The sequence below is a fragment of the Microcaecilia unicolor genome, chromosome 1 (genome assembly GCF_901765095.1).
Source record: "Microcaecilia unicolor chromosome 1, aMicUni1.1, whole genome shotgun sequence".
NCBI lineage: Eukaryota > Metazoa > Chordata > Amphibia > Gymnophiona > Siphonopidae > Microcaecilia > Microcaecilia unicolor.
The window spans coordinates 1,802,411-1,828,853 of record NC_044031.1 but is presented as its reverse complement, the minus strand read 5'-3'; the positions used below and the strand labels follow the sequence as shown (position 1 = coordinate 1,828,853).

The window sequence follows — 26,443 nt, the reverse complement described above, 5'->3', positions numbered from 1 at the left end:
GGGAGGCCGTTCCAAAATCTGGGAGCGGTAAAAAAGAAAGCAGATGAGTGTATAGACTCATAATGAGCCATACGGTGCGAGAGCACAGTTAGGTAATTAGCATCCAATGAACGAACATTATGGGGGGGGTGTAAGGGATAGTCAGGAAAGAAAGATAGGGAGGGCCTTAAGAGTGAGGCAGAGGACTTTTATCAGGTGATAGAAAGGAAGTCAGAGCAGTTTTATTAATAAAGGAGAGGCATAATCAAATTTACGTGTTTTAAGTAGGAGGTGAACAGCTGAGTTTTGAAGGATCTGAAGTCGACGGAGAGAGAGCTTAGAGATGCCACAGTAAATGGTATTACAATAGTCGAGTCGAGACATCTGAGGTTCAAAGGACAGCCAGTCAAGATGCCGAGGTAACGGAAAGTATCAACAGGTGAACTAGGTCTATGAAAAAGAACAGGGGTAAATTCTGGGGAGGGGTGGAATCTGGTGATCCAGGAGGGGTAATATTGTTAGATGGGTTAAGAACAAGATAGTGGTTGGATAGGCAGACGGCTAATGTGTCCTTGCAAGCCTGGAGCTGGTTGAGAGCAGGGGGATAAGTGAGATATGGGGTAGATCAACAAAATATCGTCTGTGTAAAAGAAAAAGCAGATACTGTAATCCTGAATTTGTGTGACTAGGGCGGTGATGGCGAACCTATGGCATGCGTACCAGAGAGGGCACGCGCGCTGCTGGTTGCCTCACCCCGTTCCAGCCCTCCCACCCACCCGGCATCAAGCATTCCTTCATCCCTCCCTCCCAGCACCAGCCCGCCTGGCCTCCCTCCCTCCGAGCAGAAAATTTATGTCTTCCCTTGTCGCTGTTAAAGCCGCATCAGCAGTAGCGGTGAAAGCGTGCTGCTGGTTCGGCGTGCCTTCAGCCTTCCGTCTCTCAAACTCTGGTCCCGCCCTAACAGGAAATGAGGGTGGGACCAGAGTTTGAGAGACGGAAGGCTGAAGGCGCGCCGAACCAGCAGCATGCTTTCACCGCTACTACTGACGCGGCTTTAACAGCGACAAGGGAAGACTTAAATTTTCTGCTCGGAGGGAGGGAGGCCGGGCGGGCTGGTGCTGGGTGGGAGGGAGGTAGGGACGAAGGAATGCTTAACGCCGGGTGGGAGGGAGGGAGGGTGGTCTGGTGCCTGCTGCCAGGTGGGTGGGTGGGAGGTCGGCCTGGTGCCTGACGCCGGGTGGGTGGGAGGGAGGGTGTTCTGGTGCCTGCTGCTGGGTGGGTGGGAGGTCTGTCGGCCTGGTGCTGGGTGGGAGGTCTGGTGGGTGGCTGGGAGGCCTGGTGCCAGGTGGCCTGGTGCTTGGGTGGGAGTGCTGGGTGGGTGGATGGCCTGGTGCTGGGTGGGAGTGCGGCAGGCCTGGTGCTTGGGTGGGAGTGCTGGGTGGGTGGCCTGGTGCTGGGTGGGAGTGCGGCAGGCCTGGTGCTTGGGTGGGAGTGCTGGGTGGGTGGATGGCCTGGTGCTGGGTGGGAGGTCTGGTGGGAGGCCTGGGTGGGTGGGAGGTAGGGAGGCTTGGTGCTGGGTGGATGGCCTGGTGCTGGGTGGCAGGCCTGGGTGGGTGGCCTGGTGCTGGGTGGGAGGTAGGGAGGCTTGGTGCTGGGTGGGAGGCCTGGTGCTGGGTGGGTGGGAGTGCTGGGTGGCCTGGTGCTGGGAGGGAGGGAGGCTTGGTGCTGGGTGGGAGGGAGGCCTGCCTGGCTGGTGCTGGATGGGAGGGAGGCCTGCCGCTGGGAGGGCAGGGGGGAGAGGAGGGTGGCTGGACATGGGTGGCTGGAGGGGAGGGCAGGGGGAGAGGAGGGTGGCTGCAGGGGAGGGCAGGGGAGAGAGGAGGGTGGCTGGACATGGATGGAGGGCAAGAAATGAAGAAGAAAGGAGGAAAGTAAAGAAATAAATGGAAAGGAAGCCCTGGAAACAGTTAAGAGAACAGATAGAGAGCAGCAGAATCAGCGACTAGGACCAATATGGATAGAAAAACAAAATCACCAGACAACAAAGGTAGAAAAAAATCATTTTATTTTTATTTTAGTTTTTGGAATATGTCCAATTTGAGAATTTACATCTGCTGTCTTATTTTGCACTGGGTATACTGGAGCTGTAACAACTTACAGAAATGATTTATAATGAAAGAAAATCATGTTATTTTTTTCTCCTATACTAGTATAATATTTTCAATGATGTCTGTTTATATGCGCCATGGCTGGTGTAAGGGGGTGTGGCTATCATAGGGGTGGGGTCATATGTGGTGACCCCGCCCATAATGAGTACCAGCACTTCGCGATAAATAATTAGATTTTGGGTTGCTGTTTGGGCACTCGGTCTCTGAAAGGTTCGCCATCACTGGACTAGGGGACCGAGATAAATGCTGAACAGTAGAGGGGATAGGATCGATCCCTGGGGAACACTGCAGGTCAGAGAGTGCTTGGTACAGAGTGATGTAGGAGTCTTTACTGTGAATGAGCAGACAGAAAAAAGGTAGGAAGTAAACCATGCTAAAACAGATCCAGATAGATCTATATCACAGAGACAGGAAAGGAGCGGTGAGTGGTTGGCCAGGTTGAAAGCTGCGGAAAGATCTAAATATACTGTGAAAGTAAGCTGACCACAGTCAAGGATTGAATGGAGCTTGCTAAGTAGGGCAGTGACGGTCGACTTGGTGCTGTGAAGGGATCTAAATCCAGTTTGCCAGGGGTGGAGATTGGAGCATTGTTCACAGTGCTTGAAAAACTGATTGAAGACTACTGGAAACTGTGCGAAAAATCGCTAGACACATGATGTAATTGGTTTGGAAGTCCACCGAAAACAAAAACATGCTCTCCGAGGTGCAGTTTTATTAAAATGCCTCTTGAAATTCCTGACATTGAACCTGAAAGAAATCCTGGTATCCCTAACTGACCAACCTAAAAAGACAATGTGCAGTAGGAGCAGGATAGAAAATGACGGCAGATAAAGGCCATATGACCCGTCCAGTCTTCCCATCCTCTATAACCCCTAATTCTTCCTGTTCCTAAGCGATCCCACATGCTTATCCCATGCCTTTTTAAATTCTGAAACAGTCCTCGATTCCACCACCTCCACCACCCATTCTGTGAAATAATACTTCCTTAGATTACTCCTAAGCCTATTCCCTCTTAACTTTGTTCCAGAGCTCTCCTTCATTTGAAAAAGGCTCTCTTCCTGTACATAAATGCCCTTGAGATATTTAAACGTTTCTATCATGTCTCCTCTCTTCCAGCATATACATGTTGAGGTTCATAAGGCTTTCCCTATAATTTTTGCATTCAAGACCGCTTACTAATTTCGTAGCCGCCCTCTGGACCGACTCCATCCTGTTTATATCTTTCTGTAGGTGCGGTCTCCAGAACTGCACGCAGTACTCCAAATGAGGCCTCACAAGAGACTTATACAATGCCACTATCACCTCCTTTTTCCTGCTGGTCATGCCTCTCTTTATGCACCCAAGCATCCTTCTGGCTTTGGCCGTCGCTTTTTCTACCTGTTTGAAAGCTTTAAGGTCATCAGACACAATCACCCCCAAGTCCCGCTCTTCCTTCGCACACTGAAGCACTACACCCCCTATACTGTACCATTCCCTTAGATTTTTGTGACCCAAGTGCATGACCCTGCATTTTTTGGGATTAAACCTTAGTTGCCAAATATCGGTCCATTCCTCTAGCTTCGCTAGGTCCTTCCTCATGTCATTCACACCCTCCAGGGTGTCCACCCTGTTGCAGAGTTTAGTATCATCCGCAAAGAGACAAACCTTACCAGACAGCCCTTCTGCAATATCGCTCACAAAGATGTTAAAAAGATCCGGCCCTGCGGTACTCCACTGACAAACTCCTTTTCTTCAGAGCAAGCTCCTTTTACCATCACCCTCTGTCTCCTACCATACAACCAATTTTTTACCCAATCAGTTACTCTAGGTCCCACACTGAGGGCACTCAATTTATTTATCAGTCACCTGTGCGGAACCGTTTCAAAGGCTTTGCTGAAATCCAAGTATACCACATCAAGCGCCCCTCCCACATCCAACTGTTTGGTCACCCAGTCGAAGAAGACAGTCAGATTCGTCTTACACGACCTGCCACTAGTGAAGCCATGCTGCCTCGGGTCTCACATTCCATGTAGTTCAAGAAATGTCACAATCCTCCTCTTTAGAAGCATTTCCATTAGCTTACTCACCACCGAGGTCAGATTGACAGGTCTGTAATTCCCAACCTCTTCCTTCCACTCTTGTGCAAAGGAACCACATCCGCTCTTCTCGAGTCCACCAGGACCACTCCAGTTTCTAAGGAAGCATTGAAGAGGTCCATCAGCGGAGCCGACAGAACTTCTCCGAGTTCCTTAAGCACCCTCGGGTGTATCCCATCAGGCCCCATCACTCTGTCTACTTTTACTTTGGCAAGCTCCTCAGGAACACAGTCCTCCATAAACGGGTCTTGGTCTACCATACATCCATCCCCTTTAGCCTTCGTTTTCTGCAGCCCTACCCCCGGTCTTTCATTTGTGAACACAGAGTTAAAATAATCGTTAAGCAGTTCAGTTTTAACCTTATCATCTTCCACATATTTCTCTCCCTCAGCTTTGAGCCTCACAATGCTATTATGGCACTTCCTCTTGTCACTTACATATCTGAAAAAAGGTCTTGTCCCCCAATTTTACTGTATTAGCTATCTTTTCCTCCATTTGCCACTTCGCTTTCCTGATAGCTTTTCTAGCTTCTCTTCGCTTATTTAGGTATTCTCTCCTGGCTTCATCTTTCTAAGTCATCTTATAACGTGCAAAGGCTAGCCTCCTTTCCCTTACCTTTTCAGCTACTACATTCGAGTACCAGAGAGGCCTTCTTTTCCTCTTACTTTTATGTAATTTTCTAACATAACGGTTAGTTGCCTTTAATATAGCTCCTTTCAGGCTTGTCCATTGCTGTTCTACATCCTTCAGCTGTTCCCATCCCACTAACTGTTCCTTGAGAAATTCCCCCATCTCAGCAAAGTTAGTTCCTTTGAAATCCAGGACCTTCAATCTTGAGTGAGCCCTCTCTTCTGTTTTAATATTGAACCATACCATACGATGATCGCTAAATACCAAATGGTCTGCGACCTTGACGTCAGAAACGTACTCTCCTTTCGTAAGCACCAGGTCCAGAACAGCTCCATCCCATGTCGGTTACGTCACCCACTGCTGGAACAATTCTTCCTGTAGGGAATCTAAGATCTCTTTGCTTCTAGATGACCCCGCAGCCCGGACACCCCAATCAACATCCGACATATTGAAGTCACCTATCAGTAGTACTTCCCCTTTCCTAGCTACCTTGTGGATGTCTTCAATTAAGTCCCTGTCCATTTCCTCCGACTGTGAGGGAGGTCTGTATATCACTCCGATATAGATACATTTTCCTTTTCCTCTTTCCAGTTTGACCCACAGCGCTTCTTCCATACCCCACATGTCCTGCAGTTCTGTCACTTGGATATCATTCTTAGCATATAATACCACACCTCCACCCTTTTTTCCTACTCTGTCCTTCCTGAATAGATTATAGCCAGGTATAGCAACATCTCCCAGTCATGGTTCTCTGTGAACCACGTCTCCGTGACCGCCAGTAAATTCAAGTCCGCTTCCATCATTGTAGCCTCAAGTTCTAGAAGTTTGCTTCCCATACTGTGGGCATTGGTATACAATGCTTTCCAGATTTTACTCTTTTTATTCACTTCTATAGAGGCATTAGATGTCCTACCTTCCTTGGTGTTAATTATGGCTTCTTGGCCTTTTATACCCATCCCCATCAATTTTAGTTTAAAGCCCTTTTTAGTACTTTAGCCAGCCTGTTGCTGAAGACACTCCTTCCCTTCCTTGACAGATGGACACCATCACCGCTCAATGCCTCTTGAAAAATCATCCCATGGTCTGTGAAACCAAAGCACTCTTGTCGGCACCAACCACGTAGCCACGCATTTATCTCCAAGATGCGAGCTTCTCTCATTCGACCTTTACCTTCGAAAGGGGGGATCGATGAGATCACTGCTTTCGCACCTAGATGCGTCACCCTCTGACCCAAAGCCACAAAGTCTCGTATGATACGTTCAGTAGTATACTTAGTTGCATCATTTGTGCCAACATGGATGAGTAGCATAGGAGCGTGGTCCGTAGGCTTGATGAGTCTAGGCAATCTTTCCACAATATCTTGAATCTTGGCACCAGGCTGACAGCACACCTCTCTGGACAACATACCTGGCCGGCAGATGGGTGCTTCGGTACCCCTGAGAAGTGAATCTCCAACCACCACTACCTTTCGCTGTCTTTGGGCCAATTGTCCGGCTGTGATGGCATTTTTGGTCATTGATTCCTCCTGTTTTTTAGATGTTTCTAGCTCTTCTACCTCCAGGGCTGTGAACCGATTCTTTAGCTGAATAGAAGGTGGAGTTGGAGGATTGATCTTGTGGGACTTGGTGACCTGCTTCCAGCTGTGCTCAGTCTGCCCAAGATCTTCTCTCCCTTTGCTGGAAGTCCTCAGTGTTTTGACCTTTGTCTTTGGGTCAAATTTCTGGTTATCCCAGGGGTTTCTTAGCCTTACCACTTCTTCTCTTAGTTCTTGTACTTCTTTCACAAGGGACTCAATATATGTACATTTTTTACATGAAACCAGAATCTTGTCTTGGTCCAAGGGTTTGGTCTTGACAGTTGTAGAAGCTCTGAATGGCCATTTCAAAGGGGGTTACTCCTTGGGAAGCTGCTGAGAAGACAATTGAAGAGGGTTGGCAATTGGGTCAGTTATGTTGTCCTTTTTCAGGGGAGGAATATAGGGTCCCTTTTACTAAGCTGCACTAAAAAGTGGGAGGCGCTATGGTCAGTGCATGGGTTTCCTCTGTTCTGCGGCCACTTTTAGTGCCGGTACAATGGCCGCATTTCCATATTTTTCTTTAATGGCCACACGCTAATTTCCCAATCGGTGCATGGCCATTACTACGAGAGCCCTCACTGATACCTGTTTTGTAGGTCTTGAGGGCTCTTGCGCAAACCCCACAGTAATCGGGCCTCACGCGGCAATATGCACACGCTACTCAATTAGCACAGGGCAAGCCTACTGTGCAATCATAGTCACACCTCCCACACCCAAAAATTACAAAATATTTTTCAGCCTGGGATTAGCGCACGCTGATAGGCACCCTGCCCCGGGATGCCTGAGCACGTCCTACGGCAGTGCTTTTTACCTCAGGGTAGGAACACGCTAGTGCCTTCAGCGGCTTACTAAAAGGGTCAATAGTATTTGAATTACTAATGTCATTAATCTTGTGTGTTTGTATGCATCTTCTGACTCCATTCTGTAATAAACATAGGATGTGAAGGAGGTTTGGCGTCAAGTGTTGGGGTTTCTTTATGATGTCTTTGATGGGGAGGATGAAGTTTCATAGGGTTCTTGGAAGAGCCTCATAGGCTTTTTGGAGCAGTGAATTCTTTGCTTATGTTATACAGCTATTTCCATTTTTCCTAGGTTTTTACTAAGAACTATATTTATTTTACTGATTTCTTTCTTTGTCATTAACCATATTACCGGATATATATGCACTCATGCATAATATTCACCAGAGTTTTAAACTTTAATGTAAAAATCTTTTGTGAAATTTTGTAGCCGGCCAGTAATGTAGCCACCAACTGGTGCCTTTGGTGGTGGTCACAAATAATCACCAATGCCATGCAGAATGCTTATAAACATCGTAAAACATTTTCTTATGTGCACTATGCATCCAGACTTTGAGTAAATATTTGGGGGGGAAAAAGTGCATATGCATATTATATCCAGTCTAATATGTATTTATATCTTTTTGTAAAATGTGTCAAATGCAGGTTTTCCTATGAAGAGTCGTAATCCAACTGAAATTCAAGTCAAGCTAGATTTTTGGTGGATATTAAGGTGGAATTAGCTAATGGTATAGTTTTAAGATTGGTGATTCTTGACTAGATGAGACTCAGCGCAGACTGGGCCAGAGATTTTCCTGAGAAAGGAAAAAAGAATAACCGTTATACATAATTTCTGATTTTTTTTCCTCTGCAGGTGCTCCACACTCTCTCAGCAGCAGCTCCCTGCATTCTGAGCGATCTCTCAGTGGCATGACCCTCTCGGCCTGCAGCTCCAAGTCGAATGGCTTCCATCAGCGTTCCTTTTCTGTCTCTAGCACTGATCAGGGTAGTGAGAGTCTACTGCCAAGCAACACCTGCGTCATAAACCCTGGTATGAAGAGACATTTACTGTCATGATTGCTCACTTGTACAACAGACATCCATTTTGCAGAATCTGTGCAATGTTAACACAAGTATAAAGTGGCCTTAGGATGCCCTTCTGCGGGGTTTTCTCCCCACACTAAGGCCATTTTTACAAATGGCTGTTTTTCTATTTCTCCTATTAATAGCAATGTGCTAATGTTGACATTGGTATGTGGCCATTTTAAAAAAATGTTAGCGTGTGAGCACTTATCCACTCCTATTTTGTAGGCGGTAAGGGTTCATGTGCTAATCCTGCACTAATAAGCATGTGGCAGTGTAACCGCACTGATTAGCGTAGAAACGCCCTCTCTCGATCCTCAGACATGCCTCTTCCATGGTAAAATCAAAAACTTTTATAGCACATTTTGCGAACGTAGATCAGGACATTGCTGCAGGATGCCTGACCCGTGGTAAGCCCTTTTAAACTGTGGTAAGTAGAAGGACCTCTGAGTACTGCTGTCTGATTTGTGATTCAAATTGATTCGCCAATTTGTTTTGGGAAAAATCGGACTTTCCTCACTTCCCTCCTGCCGTCACCCAAGCTGCTGCTGCTTCTTTAGAGCACCATGGGGCCAGACCCTGTATTGGAGCAGGCTGCTGACTTTGCCCTTGAACAGAGAGTGGGGACATCCAAGGAGATGGGACCGGCAGCCACACCAATGGAGAGTCTGGCCTCGCGGTGAGTTTAGTTTATTTTGCCGCCACTGTTGTTTACCTAGAGAAGCAACAGCAGCAACGGCAGGGATGTCAGGACAGGAGGGGAGGAAAAGAGCCTGGATGGAGGTGGGGGGAGAGAGAGGGCAGAGGCTGGATGGAAAGGGGACAGAGAAGGAGGGCAGACACTGGATTGAAGGGAAGAGAAGGAGAGCAGATGCTGGATGGAAGGAGGAGAGAGGAGGAGGGCAGACGCTGGATAGAAGGGGGAGAGGAGGGCACACACTGGATGGAAGGGGGAAGGGAGAACAAGTGGAAAGGAAGGGAGATGCTGGTCCTGGGGGAGGAAGGTCAAGAGGGGAGGAGGCCAAGAGGAGAGAAACTGAACATGAGGAGGGATAGGGACATAAAGATGCGATGTTGGACATGGAAAGTGGGGGATACGGTCACAGAGGGGTGCTGCTAGATAAGGTAAGAATAAAGATACAGAGAAGGGAGATGCTCAGTATGACAGGAAGGTAGGTGCAGGGACATGGGGGGGGGGGGGGGGGAGAGTTGAACGATGGACAGAGAAGACATGTCAAATGGACCAGGAGACCCTGGTAAAAGAGTTGAGAGAAGACAGAGGAAAGTGGATACCAGAGGTTGAAACCAACACGATTACAAAATTTTGAAGACCAGACAACAAAGCTAGAAAAATGAATTTTATTTTCTATTTATTGATAGTAGCCTTAAAGAACTAAATTGAATTAAATTGAAAACTTTTGGCTGAATCGAACAGCATTACCCCTGAGAAACTTTCTAGGGGTAAAAAGAAATCATTTTGAGATATGCAAGCAGACTAACACGACAACCATAGTACTGCACTTTGCTCAAGTCAGGAAAAAACAAAACTTCTTCAGTAGCAGAGACCAGCATTCCTTCCTCCAGCCTGACCTAGGCGCACTTTCTTTTTCTCTCCTCTTCTCTCCTCTCCCCCATGTGTGCCCATGTGCACACATGCACACACAGAGAATATTATAGATTTAGATTTAACTCACACTTTTTCAGTAGTAGCTCAAGATGAGTTACATTCAGGTACACTTAAGTATTCACCTGAGGAAATTGGGAGGGGGGAGGAGTTAAGTGGCTTGCCCAAGGTTATATTGAGCAGCAATGGGATTTGAACTGGGCTTTCCTAGTTGTCAACCCAGTGCTTTAACCATTAGGCTACTTCTCCCTATAGTCTGCATTTTATATGTCGCTCCCATCCATCCCCACCCCAAGGCCCTCTGCTCCTCTCTCCCCCCCCCCCCCCCCCCCCCCCCCCCCCCCCCCCCCCCCCCCCCCCCCCCCCCCCCCCCCCCCCCCCCCCCTACATCCTGTCATCCTTCCACAGCTAGGCACTCTTTTTCACAAGTTATCTAAATTCTTTTTGGGCTTCCTTCTTATCAATGCCTGATGTATTCTGGATATTGATAATCTGTTCTGTAAAGCCATTGAAAAATCCACGCACCCTGTCCCCCATCCTATAGTTCAGTAGCTCAGTGTTTAGGGAGGCTATATAGTATTTCACCTGACTAAAGACAAATCTGTTCCCCTAGGTCCTCCCCTACCCATAAATTTTCAAAATGCTCAGTCTCATCAGGGTCAGATTGAATCTACCCCTGCCCCATCATATAATGTTTAACCTGAAGATAATCAGATACATCCCCTTCAGATAAGCCATAAGTATTTTCCAGGTCTGTAAAAGAAAAAAGCTCTCCCACATCCAGTAATTGACAAAAACATGTTAGTCCTTTCTCCTCCGAACGAAAAAATATCCCACTGTCATGCCCTGCCTGTAAACCTGTTTCGTATGTAAACGAAGCCAAAGACAGGCTCCGGCTCGCTATCCCCAGAATCTTCTTTACCCTCTTTTGTAATCCCATTAGATGTCTCACAAAGGGATTGATAATCCTTTGTTTATACTCTAGAAGCATCCGGGATAGCCATACCACATAACGGTATAGGAGAAAAAAACCTTCCTGTTCATTCACAATTCCACTTTTGTTAGCCATTCTCCCAATTGCCGAAGTTGTCCTGCCCAATAGTACCATAAAAGATTTGGGACTGCCCTATCTCCCCATTCCTGAGTTTGCCATAACACGTTTTTTGCCAGTCTAGGGGAACGCCTCGGAAAAATCCCCTTGCAACACCTGCAGTACCCCCTTCCAGCACCGCCAAGGGAAGTGTTTGGAACAAAAAAAGGCAAGCACCGAAATGCATTCATCTTTATTTATTTTTTTTTATTTATTTATGTTGATTTATATACCGTGTCTTGTTGCAACTGCAAAACAGAACGGTTTACATATATATAAAAAATTGGTATATACAAATAAACAAACATAGGAATTCCATTCGTGACAGGAAAGCACAGCAATCAAGATAGACTACATAATAAATCAATACAAATTAAAAATCTAGTATACAATTAAGCTATCCCATTTTTCTTTGTCTTTTTGACCTTATCTCATTATGCCAAGTTCTGTTCTACATAGCTTATAAAGAGATAGGTTTTCAGAAGTTTTCGGTAATGGAGATAAGATTTCTCTAGTCTGATCTCCTTTGGAAGGCTATTCCAAAGAGAGGGTGACAGGTAGAAAAAAGCCGATCTCCGTGTAGATTCCCACCTAGCCTTAGTAAGAGGGGGAATGACTAACCTGTTATCTGTTAGGGATCTTCAAGGCTGCTATCCGCCCCCACTAAAATAACCATGTGGAGCGTCATCTAGTCAGATCCTCTCGAAGACTCCTAATGAGAGGGTCATAATTAAGAGAATAAAGTGAAAGATCTCTGGGGACCTGAATCCTTAAATATCATATATGAATTTTCGCTCACTTAAAAGGAATACTCTCCATCAAGAGACCTTCCTCTCCAGCTTCTAACGTGACCCCCAATATCTCGGTTTTATCTAAATTAATGTTAAAACCTGCCCTTTTCCCATGTTCCCCATGCTCCTTCAATATCACTGGAAGGGATAAATGCGGATGACCAACAGACATCAAAATATCATCAGCAAATAATGCCAATTTATGTGGAATTCTCTCACCCAGCTGGAAGCCGCAAACATCTGGATTAACTCTAATCCCCTGTGCCAAAGGTTCAATTGACAACACAAATAATAGAGAGGAAAGAGGATACCCCTGTCTGGTGCCACTGCAATGTCAAACATTGCCAAATAACCCCCATTCACCCTCACTCGGGCCCTAGGCTGAAATTAAAAATTTTTAATCCACTTGCAGAAATTGTCACCCAAGCCCACCCTCTCAGGAATCCTACTACTACTACTACTACTTAACATTTCTAAAGTGCTACTAGGGTTACGCAGCGCTGTACAATTTAACATAAAAGGACAGTCCCTGCTCAAAGAGCTTACAATCTAAAGGACAAGTGAACAGTCAGTTCGATAGGGGCAGTCAAATTGGGGCAGTCTGGATTTCCTGAAAGGTAAGAGTTAGGTGCCGAAAGCAGCATTGAAGAGGTGGGCTTTAAGCAAAGACTTAAAGATGGGCAGGGAGGGGGCTTGGCGTAAGGGCTCAGGAAGGTTGTTCCAGGCATAGGGTGAGGCAAGGCAGAATGAACGGAGCCTGGAGTTGGCAGTGGTGGAAAAGGGAACTGAAAGGAGGGATTTGTCCTGGGAGCGGAGGTTACGGGCGGGAACATAGGGGGAGATGAGGGTAGAGAGGTAGTGAGGAGCAGTAGACCGGGTGCATTTGTAGGTAAGGAGGAGAATCTTGAATTGAATGCGGTATCTGATCGGAAGCCAGTGAAGTGACTTGAGGAGAGGGGTGATATGAGTATATCGGTTCTGGCGGAATATAAGACGTGCAGCAGAGTTCTGAACAGATTGAAGGGGGGATAGATGGCTAAGGCCAGTGAGGAGTAAGTTGCAGTAGTCAAGGAATGTCCATAGGAATGTCCAACGAACCCAGTCAAATGCCTTCTCCGCATCTAAAGACAAAAGCACCAATTTTGACCGAGTCCATTGAGCCTCCCACATTATATCAAGTGTGCAGTGAATATTATTTCCTACCTGCCTCTGGGGAACAAAGCCCGCTCGGGCCTGATGTATCAAATTTGGCCACACTCTTGCCAACTGAACCACCAACACCTCGGCCAAAAGTTTAACATCTGTATTGAACAAAGAAATCGGCCTGTAAGAGCCACAGCACTCCAAGTCTTTCCCTGGTTTTAAAAAAACTGTTATACCCACTTTAAGCATGCTAGGCAGTAAATCTCCCCCCATAACAGCCTGTTATCTACTCATGTTAAAAGAGCTCCTACATCTGCCCAAAAAATCTTAGAATTTTGCACTCCAGGCCTTCCAACCCTGGGGCTTCCCTATCTGTAAATCCTTAATCACTTTCACCACTTCCTCCAACTGAAGAGGTGCATTGAGACCCACTCTCTCCTCCCCTGATAGCATTGGTAAAGCAATATCTTGTAAATAAGTATTTAGGTCTGCCTCTGCGCAAGATCCCAACTCTGCATATAGAGTCTTATAAAAAGTATAAAAGTGCGCCTGAATAGTTTGAACAACAAAATTGCTCTCTCGAGTCTCTAACCTTTTGTATCAAAGAAGATGATTTATGTTCCCTTAATAATCTAGCCAGATGGGTCCCAGATTTATTATCGCATTCAAAGTGTGTACGGTGTAAACACTGACATATAAAATCAACCTGTTGTACTTGCCATCTCCCCAACTCTGCTCGTACAAAATTCAATTCTCTCCAAGTCTGATCATTTGAGGCCGTTTGATGCCTCTGCTCCAGCTGTACTTGAGTTTCCCTTAATTCTAAATGCCTCTGTGCTCTTTCCTTTTTCCATCTAGCCCCCACTTCACTAAATGTCCTCACACCACTGCTTTAAGGGCATTCCATAATATACAATCCGAGACCATCCCATTGTTATCCTTTATATAGTTTTGTATTACAGTATCATTATTATATCATCACAGACTATGTGATCCCCTATTAATTGTTCATTAAGCCTCCAAAAACCCTGAGGATGAGATTACCCCTCCAAACATAATTCCACCCACACAGGAGAGTGGTCCGATATACGCATTGTTCCAATCATAGCATCCCGTATCTGATCCCAGAGCCCTTAGTGGCACCAAATTGAATCAATCCTAGTATAAGTGCCAACTGAGTGAGAGTAAGGAGTATAACTCTTGGTGGAGGGATGATGCAATCACTGCACATCTAAAAGATCCAAACCTTAAACAAATTTCTAAAAATCCTTCCTATGCCTCTTATTATATTCTCCCTGACCCTGTGAGTTGTCTCGAAGCCCATCTGGTGCTAAATTAAAATCCCCTTCCAAAATCACACTACCTTGTGCAAAAGACTGTAAAGGTGCCAGGAGAAAATTGTGTATTTGGGGCATGGAGCCTGCCGTCCTCGGAGAATACCTGCTACAGGTAAGTATTTTCGCTTTGCCTCATTCAGAATCTACAACAAAAACCTATTTGACCATCTAACCTCAGTCCTGTTTTATAGACCACCAGGAAACTGGAATGAAAGCCAGACTATCTTTACCAACTTCATTTCAAACACATGTGCGACCAACTCCAATATACTAATACTAGGAGATATCAACCTTCACCTAGAAGACCCAACCTCCACCAATGCACGAGAATGTAAGGAATTTCTCCACTCTTGGGACCTCACATGACCACTAACGCAAGCAACCCACGTCAAAGGGCATACATTGGACCTCATTTCACACAAACTGACAACAAACCAGAACCTAATAATAACAGACGTTAACTGGACATAAACACCTTGGACCGACCACTATAAACTAACATCACTAAAATGGCAGAAGAAGGGCTCATATCGCACACAAGAACACATTACCTACAGCACCAGAGGTCAAATAGACCCGGAAACATTCTGCTTACAGATAAACAATAACGAATGGAAAGCACAAATGGACTCCACTCATTATCTTACAGAATGGGACAACAGATGCAGAAGCACACTAGACGAAATAGTGCCTTTACGTACAAGAACCTCACATAGGCATAACTCCATACCATGGTTTAACGATGAATTGAAAAGCCTAAAAACTCAATCCAGGAAACTCAAATGAGCTTGGAACAAACTAAACGACGAATACACACTTAACGCATGGAAACAGATACAAAGAAAATATAATACGCAATAAAACAAACCAAAAGGACATACTATAAAACTAAAATAGGGCCAGACTATAAAGACACGAAGAAACTATACCAACTTGTGAACAAACTACTAGACACCACAGCGGTCACTGTTACCAATATAGACATCCCATCTGCAGACAAACTTGCTAAATACTACAATGAAAAAAATCACAAACCTACGCAAAAAGCTACCCCAGGTCAATATTGATACCGATAACTTCATCAACAGTCTGACCCAAACCCTGGAGAACATCCAGCCGACCGAACTTGGTCAAATTTCACACTCCTCACCGTCGAAACAGTCACTCAGGCGATCAAAAGGTTCTCCAGCACCCACTGCAAACCTACTAAAATCTGCCCCGGACCACTTCTTAACTTCACATCCCACATAAACTACCTGCTCCAACAAGGTCTTTTCCCAGAGGAACATGGCAACATCCTACTCACCCCAATCCCAAAAGATACCAAGAAAAAAACAACCGAACTTGCAAATTATCGGACAGTTGCATCTATTCCACTAGCAGTCAAACTGATGGAGAGCATGGTGCCCAAACAGATCACTGACTACATGGACAAGTTCTCAATACTACATGAATCACAATCGGGATTTCGCCCCCTCCATATTACCGAAACTGTGCTAGTCACTCTCCTGGCCAAATTCAAGCAAGAAATAGCCACAGGTAACAGCATACTCCTCCTCCAATTCGATACGTCGAGCACATTCGACATGGTCAACCACAATATTCTCAATATTACACGACTCCCAGTCAGGATTTCGTTCAAACCACAGCACAGAAACAGTACTAGTCACTCTCGTGACCAAATTCAAACAAATGATCGCAAATGGCAAGAACGTGCTACTTCTACAATTCGACATGTCTAGCGCATTCGACATGGTTGACCATGGAATACTATTACATATCCTTGAGTACTTCGAAATCGGAGGCAACGTTCTCAAATAGTTCAAGGGGTTCCTAACCACAAGATCATATCAAGTGACAGCCGCTGCCTTGATTTCCTCTCCTCTCAGGCCGTCCTCGATCCGCTCCAATCCAGCTTTCGCCCACTACACTCGACAGAAACAGCACTCTCTAAAGTCTGTAATGACTTGTTCCTTGCCAAATCCAAAGGTCACTATTCCATCCTCATCCTCCTCGACCTATCTGCCGCCTTTGACTCCGTCAATCATAATTTACTTCTTGACACACTGTCCTCATTCGGGTTCCAGGGCTCCGTCCTCTCCTGGTTCTCTTCGTATCTTTCCCAATGCACCTTCAGAGTATATTCTAATGGCTCTTCTTCCATCCCCATCCCACTCTCTGTTGGAGTTCCTCAAGGTTCTGTCCTTGGACCGCTTCTTTTCTCGATCTACACCTCTTCCCTGGGCTCGCTGATCTCATCACATGGTTTCCAGTACCATCTCTATGCTGATGACATCCAGCTTTATCTCTCCACTCCCGACATCACGGTCGAAACCCAGGCCAAAGTTTCGGCCTGCCTTTCAGACATCGCTGCCTGGATGTCCAACCGGCATCTGAAACTGAACATGGCAAAGACTGAGCTCCTTGTCTTTCCACCCAAACCCTCTTCTCCTCTTCCCCCACTTTCCGTCTCTGTTGACAACGCCCTCATCCTCCCCGTCGCTTCAGCCCGCAATCTCGGAGTCATCTTCATCTCCTTCCTCTCCTTCTCTGCCCATATCCAGCAGACAGCTAAGACCTGTCGCTTCTTCCTCTATAATATTAGCAAAATTCGCCCATTCCTCTCTGAACAGACCACCCGAACCCTCGTCCACTCGCTCGTCACCTCTCGTCTTGACTATTGCAACCTTCTTCTCACTGGCCTCCCGCTTAACCATCTATCCCCCCTTCAATCTGTCCAAAATTCTGCCGCACGTCTTATCTACCGCGTGAACCGATACTCTCATATCACCCTTCTCCTCAAGTCACTTCACTGGCTCCCGATCCGCTACCGTATACAGTTCAAGCTTCTCCTTTTAACCTTCAATTGCACTCAATCTACAGCCCCCCCATTACCTCTCTACCCTCCTCTCCCCATATGTTCCCACCCGTAACCTCTGCTCTCAGGACAAATCACTACTATCTGTACCCTTCTCCACCACCGCTAACTCCAGACTCCGCCCCTTCTGCCTCGCATCACCATATGCCTGGAACAGCCTTCCCGAGCCCATACGTAATGCGCCCTCCCTGCCCATCTTCAAGTCCTTACTCAAGGCCTATCTCTTCTCCCTTGCTTTTGGCGCATAACCACCTTCCCCACTCATGATACCTACACTGATTACATAGTTTGTAACCTTTAGATTGTAAGCTCTTTTGAGCAGGGACGGTCCTTCCCCATGTTAAACTTGTACAGCGCTGCGTAACCCTGGCAGCGCTATAGAAATGCTTAGTAGTAGTAGTACATCCAAATCGACCACATCAGCCACATGGATACCTGAATGCGGAGTCCCACAGGGATCCCCCCTTTCACCGACTCTATTCAACTTAATGATGACACCCTTGGCCAAACTACTAGCAAACCAAAATCTCAACCCATACATATACGCAGACAACGTAACGATCTACATCCCATTCAATCAAAATTTAAAGGAAATCTCCAATGAAATCAACCAAAGTCTACAAATCATGCACTCATGGGTGGATGCATTCCAGCTGAAACTCAACGCAGAAAAAACACAGTGTCTTGTACTTACCTACTTACTTACTTACAACAAAAACAACTACTCCACCATAACCACACCATACTGCTCTCTCCCCGTTGCACAAAATCTGAAAATTCTTGGAGTTACTATTGACCGAAACCTCACACTCGATGCTCACGTGAAGAACACAACGAAAAAGATGTTCCACTCCATGTGGAAACTCAAAAGAGTAAAACCTTTCTTCCCGAGATACATATTCTGTACCCTAGTACAGTCAATGGTAATAAGTCATCTGGACTACTGCAACGCACTGTACGCTGGCTGCAAAGAACAGACTATCAAAAACTTCCAAACAGCCCAGAATACTGCCGCCAGACTCATATTTGGAAAAACCAAATACGAAAGTGCAAAACCCCTAAAGAGAGACTTCACTGGCTCCCAGTCAAGGAATGCATTGCATTCAAGATCTGCACGATTGTACACAAAATCATTCATGCAGACGCCCCGATCTACATGCTAAACCTCGTGGACTTGCCTCCCAGGAACGCCATAAGATCATCCCGCAAATTTCTAAACCTGCACTTCCCCAGCTGTAAAGGACTAAAATACAAACTGATACACACCATCACCTTCTCTTACATGAGCACGCAGCTGTTGAATGCATTACCTACAGCCCTGAAAGCTATTACGAAATAACCAACTTCCGCAAATCTTTGAAGACACATCTCTTCAACAAGGCCTACAAAGAGAATCCATAACCTCACAAAACTACCTCACCAATCCTTCTAATTATTAAAGTCCACTTTCCATACTATCCTACCTAACACCTTCCTTTTCTCTTCTCTTATTTAATCTCTATACAATACTAAGTATATCTGATATCATGGAAGGACTAAACTCTGTAAGCCACATTGAGCCTGCAAATAGGTGGGAAAATGTGGGATACAAATGCAATAAATAAATAATTAAATCGATGTGACTAGAGTCTTTCTCCATCTACCAGATAGGGTAAACACCTCCCCTCTACATCCTTATAGCTGTCCTCTACCACAGATGGACGGGTAGCCAGCCCCCCACCCCCATTTTTTTTAGCTCCCCCTTCACAGGAATGGGTCCCACAAACTGTAAAATATCTCTTCTGGAGCAAATGACAATCCTGTACCCGCAAATGAGTTTCTTGAAGAAATGTAGTTTCCCATTGCAAATGTTGTAACCCCTGAAATGCTCTATTGCTTTTCCCCCATCATGCAACCCATTTACATTCCATGAACCCACTTTAATTCCATACCCTTTGTTCCCCGCACCTCCCCCCAATCCACTATTATTCCCCCCAAGTCCTCACCCCCCTTAATCCTCCCTCTCTTCCCTCCGACCATCCCCCTCCCTACACGTTGCTGGTGTTGAACTAGAGCAGGGGTAGCCAACTCCGGTCCTCGAGAGCCGCAGGCAGGTCAGGTTTTCAGGATATCCACAATGAATATGCAGGAGATAGATTTGCATACCTTGGAGGCAGTGCTTGCAAATCTATCTCCTGCATATTCATTGTGGATATCCTGAAAACCTGACCTGCCTGCGGCTCTCGAGGACCGGAGTTGCCTACCCCTGAACTAGAGAATGACACGGGGACAAAATTTGTCCCCATCCCCGCCCCGTCCCTGTGGGTTCTGTCTCCGTCCCCACAGATTCTGTTCCCGTCCCCGCCCCATTCTCCTGGGCTCTGTTCTCATCTGCAGGAGCCTCAAACACTTATAATTTTATAGTTAAATGTTTTTATTAAAGTACTAGTAAAAAAGGCCCGTTTCGGAAAGAAATGAAACGGGCGCTAGCCAGGTTTTCCTCGTAGTGTGTAGAAGCGCTGCCGGGCCGCCTCCTCTTCCACATTGCGCCCTCTCTCCCGCCTCCTCTTCGTCGTTCCGCCCTCTCTGCTGCTTTCGGCTACTGATTGGCTCCTTGAATGTGCTCCGCCCTCAACGTCATGACGTTTGACGCGAGGGCGGGGCCCACAGACTGTGCTACAGAGCTTCGAACCCGCCTCCTCTTCGTCGTTCCGCCCTCTCTCCTGCTTTCGGCTACTGATTGGCTCCTTGAATGTGCTCCGCCCTCAACGTCATTACGTTTGACGCGAGGGCGGGGCCCACAGACTGTGCTACAGAGCTTCGAACAAACGAACTGGCTTCATTGACGTCAGTGGTCAATGGAACGTTGAGAGTGGTTTTTATGTCCAGATGGGGCGTGGCCTAGGGCGCAGATGGGCGTGGCTGAGTGCGGGAGTCCAAATAGCCTAGGTCAGGAGCCACAGTTGGAGTGAGGTGAGCTTCAGAACGTCTGAGGGGGATTCAGAATGTCTGAGGGGGATTTTATTTATATAGATAAAAAGGATCATTATGCTGTGCAACTGTTATGTATAAATTACAAATAGAAAACAATAATAACAACGATCAGCTATAATAACCCTCCCACCACCACCACCCTCTACCCTTCCAGCCCCAACAATGGCTGAGTTCTACTACCCCAAGTAATCCTAATCCACCCTGCTAAAACGTCCAAAACGGGGTACAAAATACAACCCGTTCTGTATGCCTTAGAGGGGAGAAATACGCCCTATGAATTGCAGGAGGACCTTGGGAGGTTGAAAACTGGGTATCCAAATGGCAAATGAAATTTAATGTGAACAAGTGCAAAGTGATGCACATTGGGGAAGAATAACCCAAATTATAGCTACATGATGCTAGGGTTATATATTAGGAGTCACCACCAAGGAAAAGGATTTAGATGTTATTATGGACAATGCATTAAAATTTTCTGCTCAGAGAATATCATAATGTCCCTGTATTGCTCCATGGTGAGACTGCATCTTGAGTATAGTGTCCAGTTCTGGTCGGGGGATCTCAAAATAGATGTAGTGGAACTGAAGAATTTGCAAAGAAGGCTGAGCAAAATGATTAAGGGGATTGAAAGGCTCTCATGAGGAAAGGCTAAACAGGTTAGGGCGCTTTAGTAAGGAGAAGAGGTGGCTATGGGGAGATACGATTGAGGTCTATAAAATCCTGAATGGAGCAGAATGGGTAAACGTGAATTGATTGTAGCGGACGCCTTTATGAAGTTACTAGCCGTTCAGCCCGTAAAAACGGGCTAGTATGGGGGGGGGGGGGGGGTTGAAAGGCCCCCCTCCCCGCCGCCGAGTTTGCCGCTGCTGCTCCCCCTCTGAGCTCGTCCCCCCACCCCCCCCCCCGGAGCCATTGCCACCCACCTTCCACCCGATCGGGCCCTCGCTCCGCTATTGAAACAGTGAGGGCACGCAGCACACAGCTCTACTGCTGAGCTGCCGTGGCCTTCCTTCTTCTGTGCCTGTGTCCCGCCCTCGTGTGATGTAACATCGTCGAGGGCGGGACACAGGCAGAGAAGAAGAAGGAAGGCCGACGGCAGCTCAGCAGAGCTGTGTGCTGCGTGCCCTCGCTGTTTCAATAGTGGAGCGAGGGCCCGACCGGGTGGAAGGTGGGTGGCGGCAGCAACTCCGGGTGGGGGGAGCGTTAGCGACAGCGGTGTCCCTCGCAAATGCGCAGTAGAGACCCTCTCTGTTCCGCCCTCGTCATCACGTATTGACGCGGGGGCGGGGCAGAGAGGGTCTCTACTGCGCATTTGCGAGTGAGTACGACACTCACCATTTATATATATTGATAGTGTAGCACATTTAAAACATATTTTTCACTCAACATATAGTTAAGGTCTGGAAGTCATTGCAAGAGTGAATGGTAAAAGCAGTTAATATAGGTGGATTTAAAAAAATGTTTGGACAAATTCTTGGAGTAGCTGGCGTGGAGGACTAGCCTAATGGTTAGTGCAGCAGGCTTTGATCCTGGCAACCTGGGTTCAATTCCCACTGCAGCTCCTTGTGAGCTTGGGCAAGCCACTTAACCCTTCATTGCCCCAGGTATAAAAACTTAGATTGTGAGCCCTCTAGGGGCAGAAAAAGTACCTGCATATAATGTGTACAGCGCTGCGTACATATAGTAGCGTTATAGAAATGATTAGTACTTCTTTATTTGGATTTAGCTTACACCTTTTTCAGTAGTAGCTCAAGGTGAGTTACATTCAGGGTATTTCCCTGTCCCTGGAACGCTCACAATTTTAAGTTTGTACCTGAGGCACCAGAAGGTTAAGTGACTTGCCCAAGATCACAAGGAGCAGCAGTGAGATTTGAACCGGGCAGTTCCTGGGAAAGTTCTGCTTATTCCTGAGCTTGAGAAACATGGAATCTTGCAATGTTTTGGGACTCTGCCAGGTACTTGTGCCCTGGACTGACCATTGTTGGAAACAGGATACTGAGCTAGATGAACTCTTGGTCTGACCCAGGAGGGCATAAGAGTTAGTTGATGTAGATCAGGGCAGGGTTGGCCATTCTCAAGTCAGTTGTTGGTCACTTTTGAGATGTTTGTAGGTTCTCAGCTCCTTCAGAATTTTGTATAGGTTTTTGAGCAATTGGTGTATCTTAAAAAAGGCAAATTAGTCTTTAAGGCATCAATTTTAGGAATCAGAAAAATGATAGCATCACACACAGCAGCACATTCTGGCAACTTCTAGATGGCTATTGAGCCTTATAAGTACATAAGTACATAAGTAGTGCCATACTGGGAAAGACCAAAGGTCCATCTAGCCCAGCATCCTGTCACCGACAGTGGCCAATCCAGGTCAAGGGCACCTGGCACGCTCCCCAAACGTAAAAACATTCCAGACAAGTTATACCTAAAAATGAGGAATTTTTCCAGTCCATTTAGTAGCGGTCTATGGACTTGTCCTTTAGGAATCTATCTAACCCCTTTTTAAACTCCGTCAAGCTAACCGCCCGTACCACGTTCTCCGGCAATGAATTCCAGAGTCTAATTACACGTTGGGTGAAGAAAAATTTTCTCCGATTCGTTTTAAATTTACCACACTGTAGCTTCAACTCATGCCCTCTAGTCCTAGTATTTTTGGATAGCGTGAACAGTCGCTTCACATCCACCCGATCCATTCCACTCATTATTTTATACACTTCTATCATATCTCCCCTCAGCCGTCTCTTCCCTATTAGAGTGCAAGATTTCTCATAGGCAGAGTTAGAATCTGCTTTCCAGCAGATCATAGCAGAGCAGTGCCCTTGCCTCCATTACACCCTTTCTCTAAGTCAGTGATTCCTAAATCTGTTCTGGGGGAACCCCAGCCCGGATATCCACAATGAATATCCATGAGATCAATTTGCATGCACTGTTTCCTTGATTTGCAAATCTTTCTCATGCATATTCCCAGTGGCGTTCCTAGGCTGGCTGACACCCGGGGCGGATCGCCGATGCGCCCCCCCCCCCCCCCCCGGGTGCAGCGTGACCCCCTCCCAGCGAAATTACACTTCCCCCCCGGTGCATTTTTACCTGCTGGGGAAGGGGTGCCGCGCGCCTGTCGGCTCCGAGTCCACTAGTTCCCTGCTGCTTCCTCTGCCCCGGAACAGGAAGTAACCTGTTCTGCACAGAGGGAACGAGCGGACTCGGCCAACAGGCGCGCGGCACCTTCCCAGCGGCGTGCACCTGGGGCGGACTGCCCCCCCCCCCCCCCCTTGATACGCCACTGCATATTCTTTGTGGATATCCTGAAAACCTGACTACCTGTGGTTCCCCAGGACAGGTTTTGGAACCCCTGCTCTATGTGCTTCAGGATGGGTATTCAGATCTGGAGGGTCTGTGGGAGTCCTGTGTGCTATCATGGTTTCCGCCTACCCACCCGTTCAGAGTAGAGCTTTGGCATATCCCACTTGGTCTGGATAATAAGGAAAGTGAAATTTGAACTTACTTTTAATTTCCTTTCCTTGAGTCCTGCCAGGCCAGTCCAGATCCCACCCAAGGAAGCCACAAAAAGTTCTCAGTTTGACTAATTCAGAAAGTTAACAGCGTATATGTTGTAACCTACTTTGAATGTAGTTGTACCCTTGGTGTATGGAATTCTTTCTTCTAGATTAGTGATCATGAAATATTGTCAACTGCGCCAGGTTTGGCTTAGGTGGTAAATTGGAAACCCAAAACTTAATAATTGCCTTTAATTTTCTTAGCATTGATAGAGGATGGTGAGGATCTGAAGGCAACTTCAGCCTCCTATAAAAGGAGTGAACTCAGCTCGGAGCTGTTTTTCTCTGGCTCCATCTGCTGGCAGGAAGATATAACCCACTGTTCTGGACTGGTTTGGCAGGATCCAAGGAAAAATATAAGCCCAAATTTCAGCCTTCTGATTTTTTGTCTGGTGTTTGTGACCATGAATTGGCCACTACTGAAAATAGGATTCTGAGTTTGATGGACCTTTGGTCTGACCCTGTATGGCGAGTTTTAATCTTTCTATACTGATATTTGACTGCAGGCAACATTTGTGTCTAGCTTCTAGTGTACCTAACTGTGCTCTGTTTTTCCCCATCTCCTATCCTCTTTTCTTTCCTTGTCTGTCGTCTGGTCCTCCACTTCCTGTCTGTTCTCCTTTTCCCATTCTCTAGTTTCCTTTCTCTCTTGTTTTTTTTTTTTTTTAATTTAAACATTTTTTTTTTGCTGTGTCTTTCTCTTGTCTATTTCGTCTTAGCATGCTGTAGCTCAGTGAATTAAAATTCCTTCTGTCTCCCCATGTTCTCTCCTTCGCTAACTTTCTTTTCTTATCTCTGTCAGATCAATTGGGTAAATTAAAATAATTCATACATTTTCTCTCCCCCTGCCCCTCTCTCATTCTCCCCCTTCTGGATATTTCAGAACAGTTGAGTGAATTAAAATAATTCATACATTTCCCAGCGTAGCCACTTTGCAGAATTGGAAAATAAGTGCTTTGTGAGCCCATTCATCACTCCTTCCTTCTTTTGCCTTGCTATGGCAGTAAAAAAGCACTTAAATGCACATCAAGAGAATGGCAGCTATTTGCATGCGTGTTTGCCCCCTTGTAGTTCTCATTAGCAGGGCTGCCTCCCCCCACAGGGTCCCAGGGGCTTTAGCAGTTTAAAGAGTGCTCTTTCCATCATTGCTGGAGTCCGACTGCGGGCTGTGCCATTTACTCAGGAGCAGTTCCTCATTTGTAACTGTGAGAAACTATCAATTTCTGGGCGATGGAGGTAGTGTCACTGGCCATCCTCCCATCAGCACCCCACTGTGCTAGAATTAATCAGATGCTTAGGGAGGCTGGGGGTTGCTTTCGCTTTCTGCTTAATGCTGCAGTACTCACAAGTTCTTTCTTTTAGAAGGGTCAGTAAACTTCAGAGATGAACATGCTGATATACATTTACATAGAAACCCTGCCCCTGATCAGCATTTATAGGCATTTATCTGCGGATGCGTTTACTGTCATGTACACACATACGAGCATGTAGACACACTGACATACGGTAATAGATATTTTTAATAACCACGTGCGGTATATCAAGAAATAAACTAAACTAAGTCTCGGCTAGGGAGGCTCTGTACGCCACACATATTAAACATTTTTCCCATAGTTAAGCAGTATTAAGTAATCTGGCCCTGTAAGTAGTTGTTTAAGTGTAAACATGGCTTTAATCTCTTTCTGTAGTGGCACATAGAAAACATTAAATCTTGAAGAACATAAGAACAATAAGCATTGCCATACTGGACATACTAAATGTCCATCAAGCCCAGTATCCTGTTTCCAACAGTGGCAAATCCAGGTCACAAGTACCTGGCAAGATCCCAGAGCAGTAAAACAGATTTTGTGCTGCTTATCTTAGAAATAAGCAGTGGATTTTCCCCAAGTCCATCTTAGTAATGGTTTACGGACTTTTCTTTTAGGAAAGTATTCAAATGTTTTTTAAACCCTGCTAAGCTAATTGCTTTTACCACGTTAGTCCTAGTATTTTTGGAAAGAGTAAACAAGTGGTTCACATCTACCCATTCCACTCCACTCGGTACTTTATAGACCCTTATCATATCTCTCCTCAGCCGTCTCTTCTCCAATCTGAAGAGCCCTAGCCGCTTTAGCCTTTCCTCAAAAGGAAGTCATCCCATCCCCTTTATCATTTTTGCCGCACTTCTCTGTACCTTTTCTAATTCCACTATATGTTCTTTGAGATGCGGTGATAAGAATTTCATTCGATCACACCATGGAGCGATAAAATGGCATGGTAATGTTCTCATTTTTTTGTTTTTATTCATTTCTTAATAATTCCTAACATTCTATTTGCTTTCTTAGCCACCGTTGAACACTGAGCAGAGGGCTTCAATGTATCATCAACAATGACACCTAGATCCTTTTCCTGTTCATTGATTTCTAATGTGGAAGCTTTCAATTAGATCTAGGAAAAGATGCAGATAACTATTAAAAAGTACTAGATACAACACAGAACCCTAGGACAGGCAGGCAACCAAGAGGACTACAGGTAAATTGCACTTGGAATCCCAGCTTTCCCAGCTTGCAAAAATGAGTCAATCAAAACTTGTAGGCTCGCCTTCCTGAGATCAAGCATCAGTAGTACATGATCCAGGAAACTATAGACTGGTAAACCTTGAAGTTTGTTCTAGGCGAAATGGTAGAGACTATTGTAAAGAGCAAAATTACAGAGCATATTCAAAAGCATGGATTAATAACATAAAGCCAACATGATTTTGTGAAAGGAAAGTTTGCCTCACCAATCTACTACATT

General features: G+C 45.9%; 1 protein-coding gene across 1 annotated transcript in view; it reads left to right on the top strand.

Annotated features, from left to right (window-relative positions):
* Positions 1-26,443, top strand: part of LOC115461843 (arf-GAP with GTPase, ANK repeat and PH domain-containing protein 3-like) — a 726,817-nt gene that overhangs the window by 506,662 nt on the left and 193,712 nt on the right. Inside the window, exon 12 of the mRNA XM_030191903.1 lies at positions 8,082-8,258. Within this exon, the coding sequence (XP_030047763.1) occupies positions 8,082-8,258 (177 nt within the window). The remainder of the gene's footprint in view (positions 1-8,081; positions 8,259-26,443) is intronic.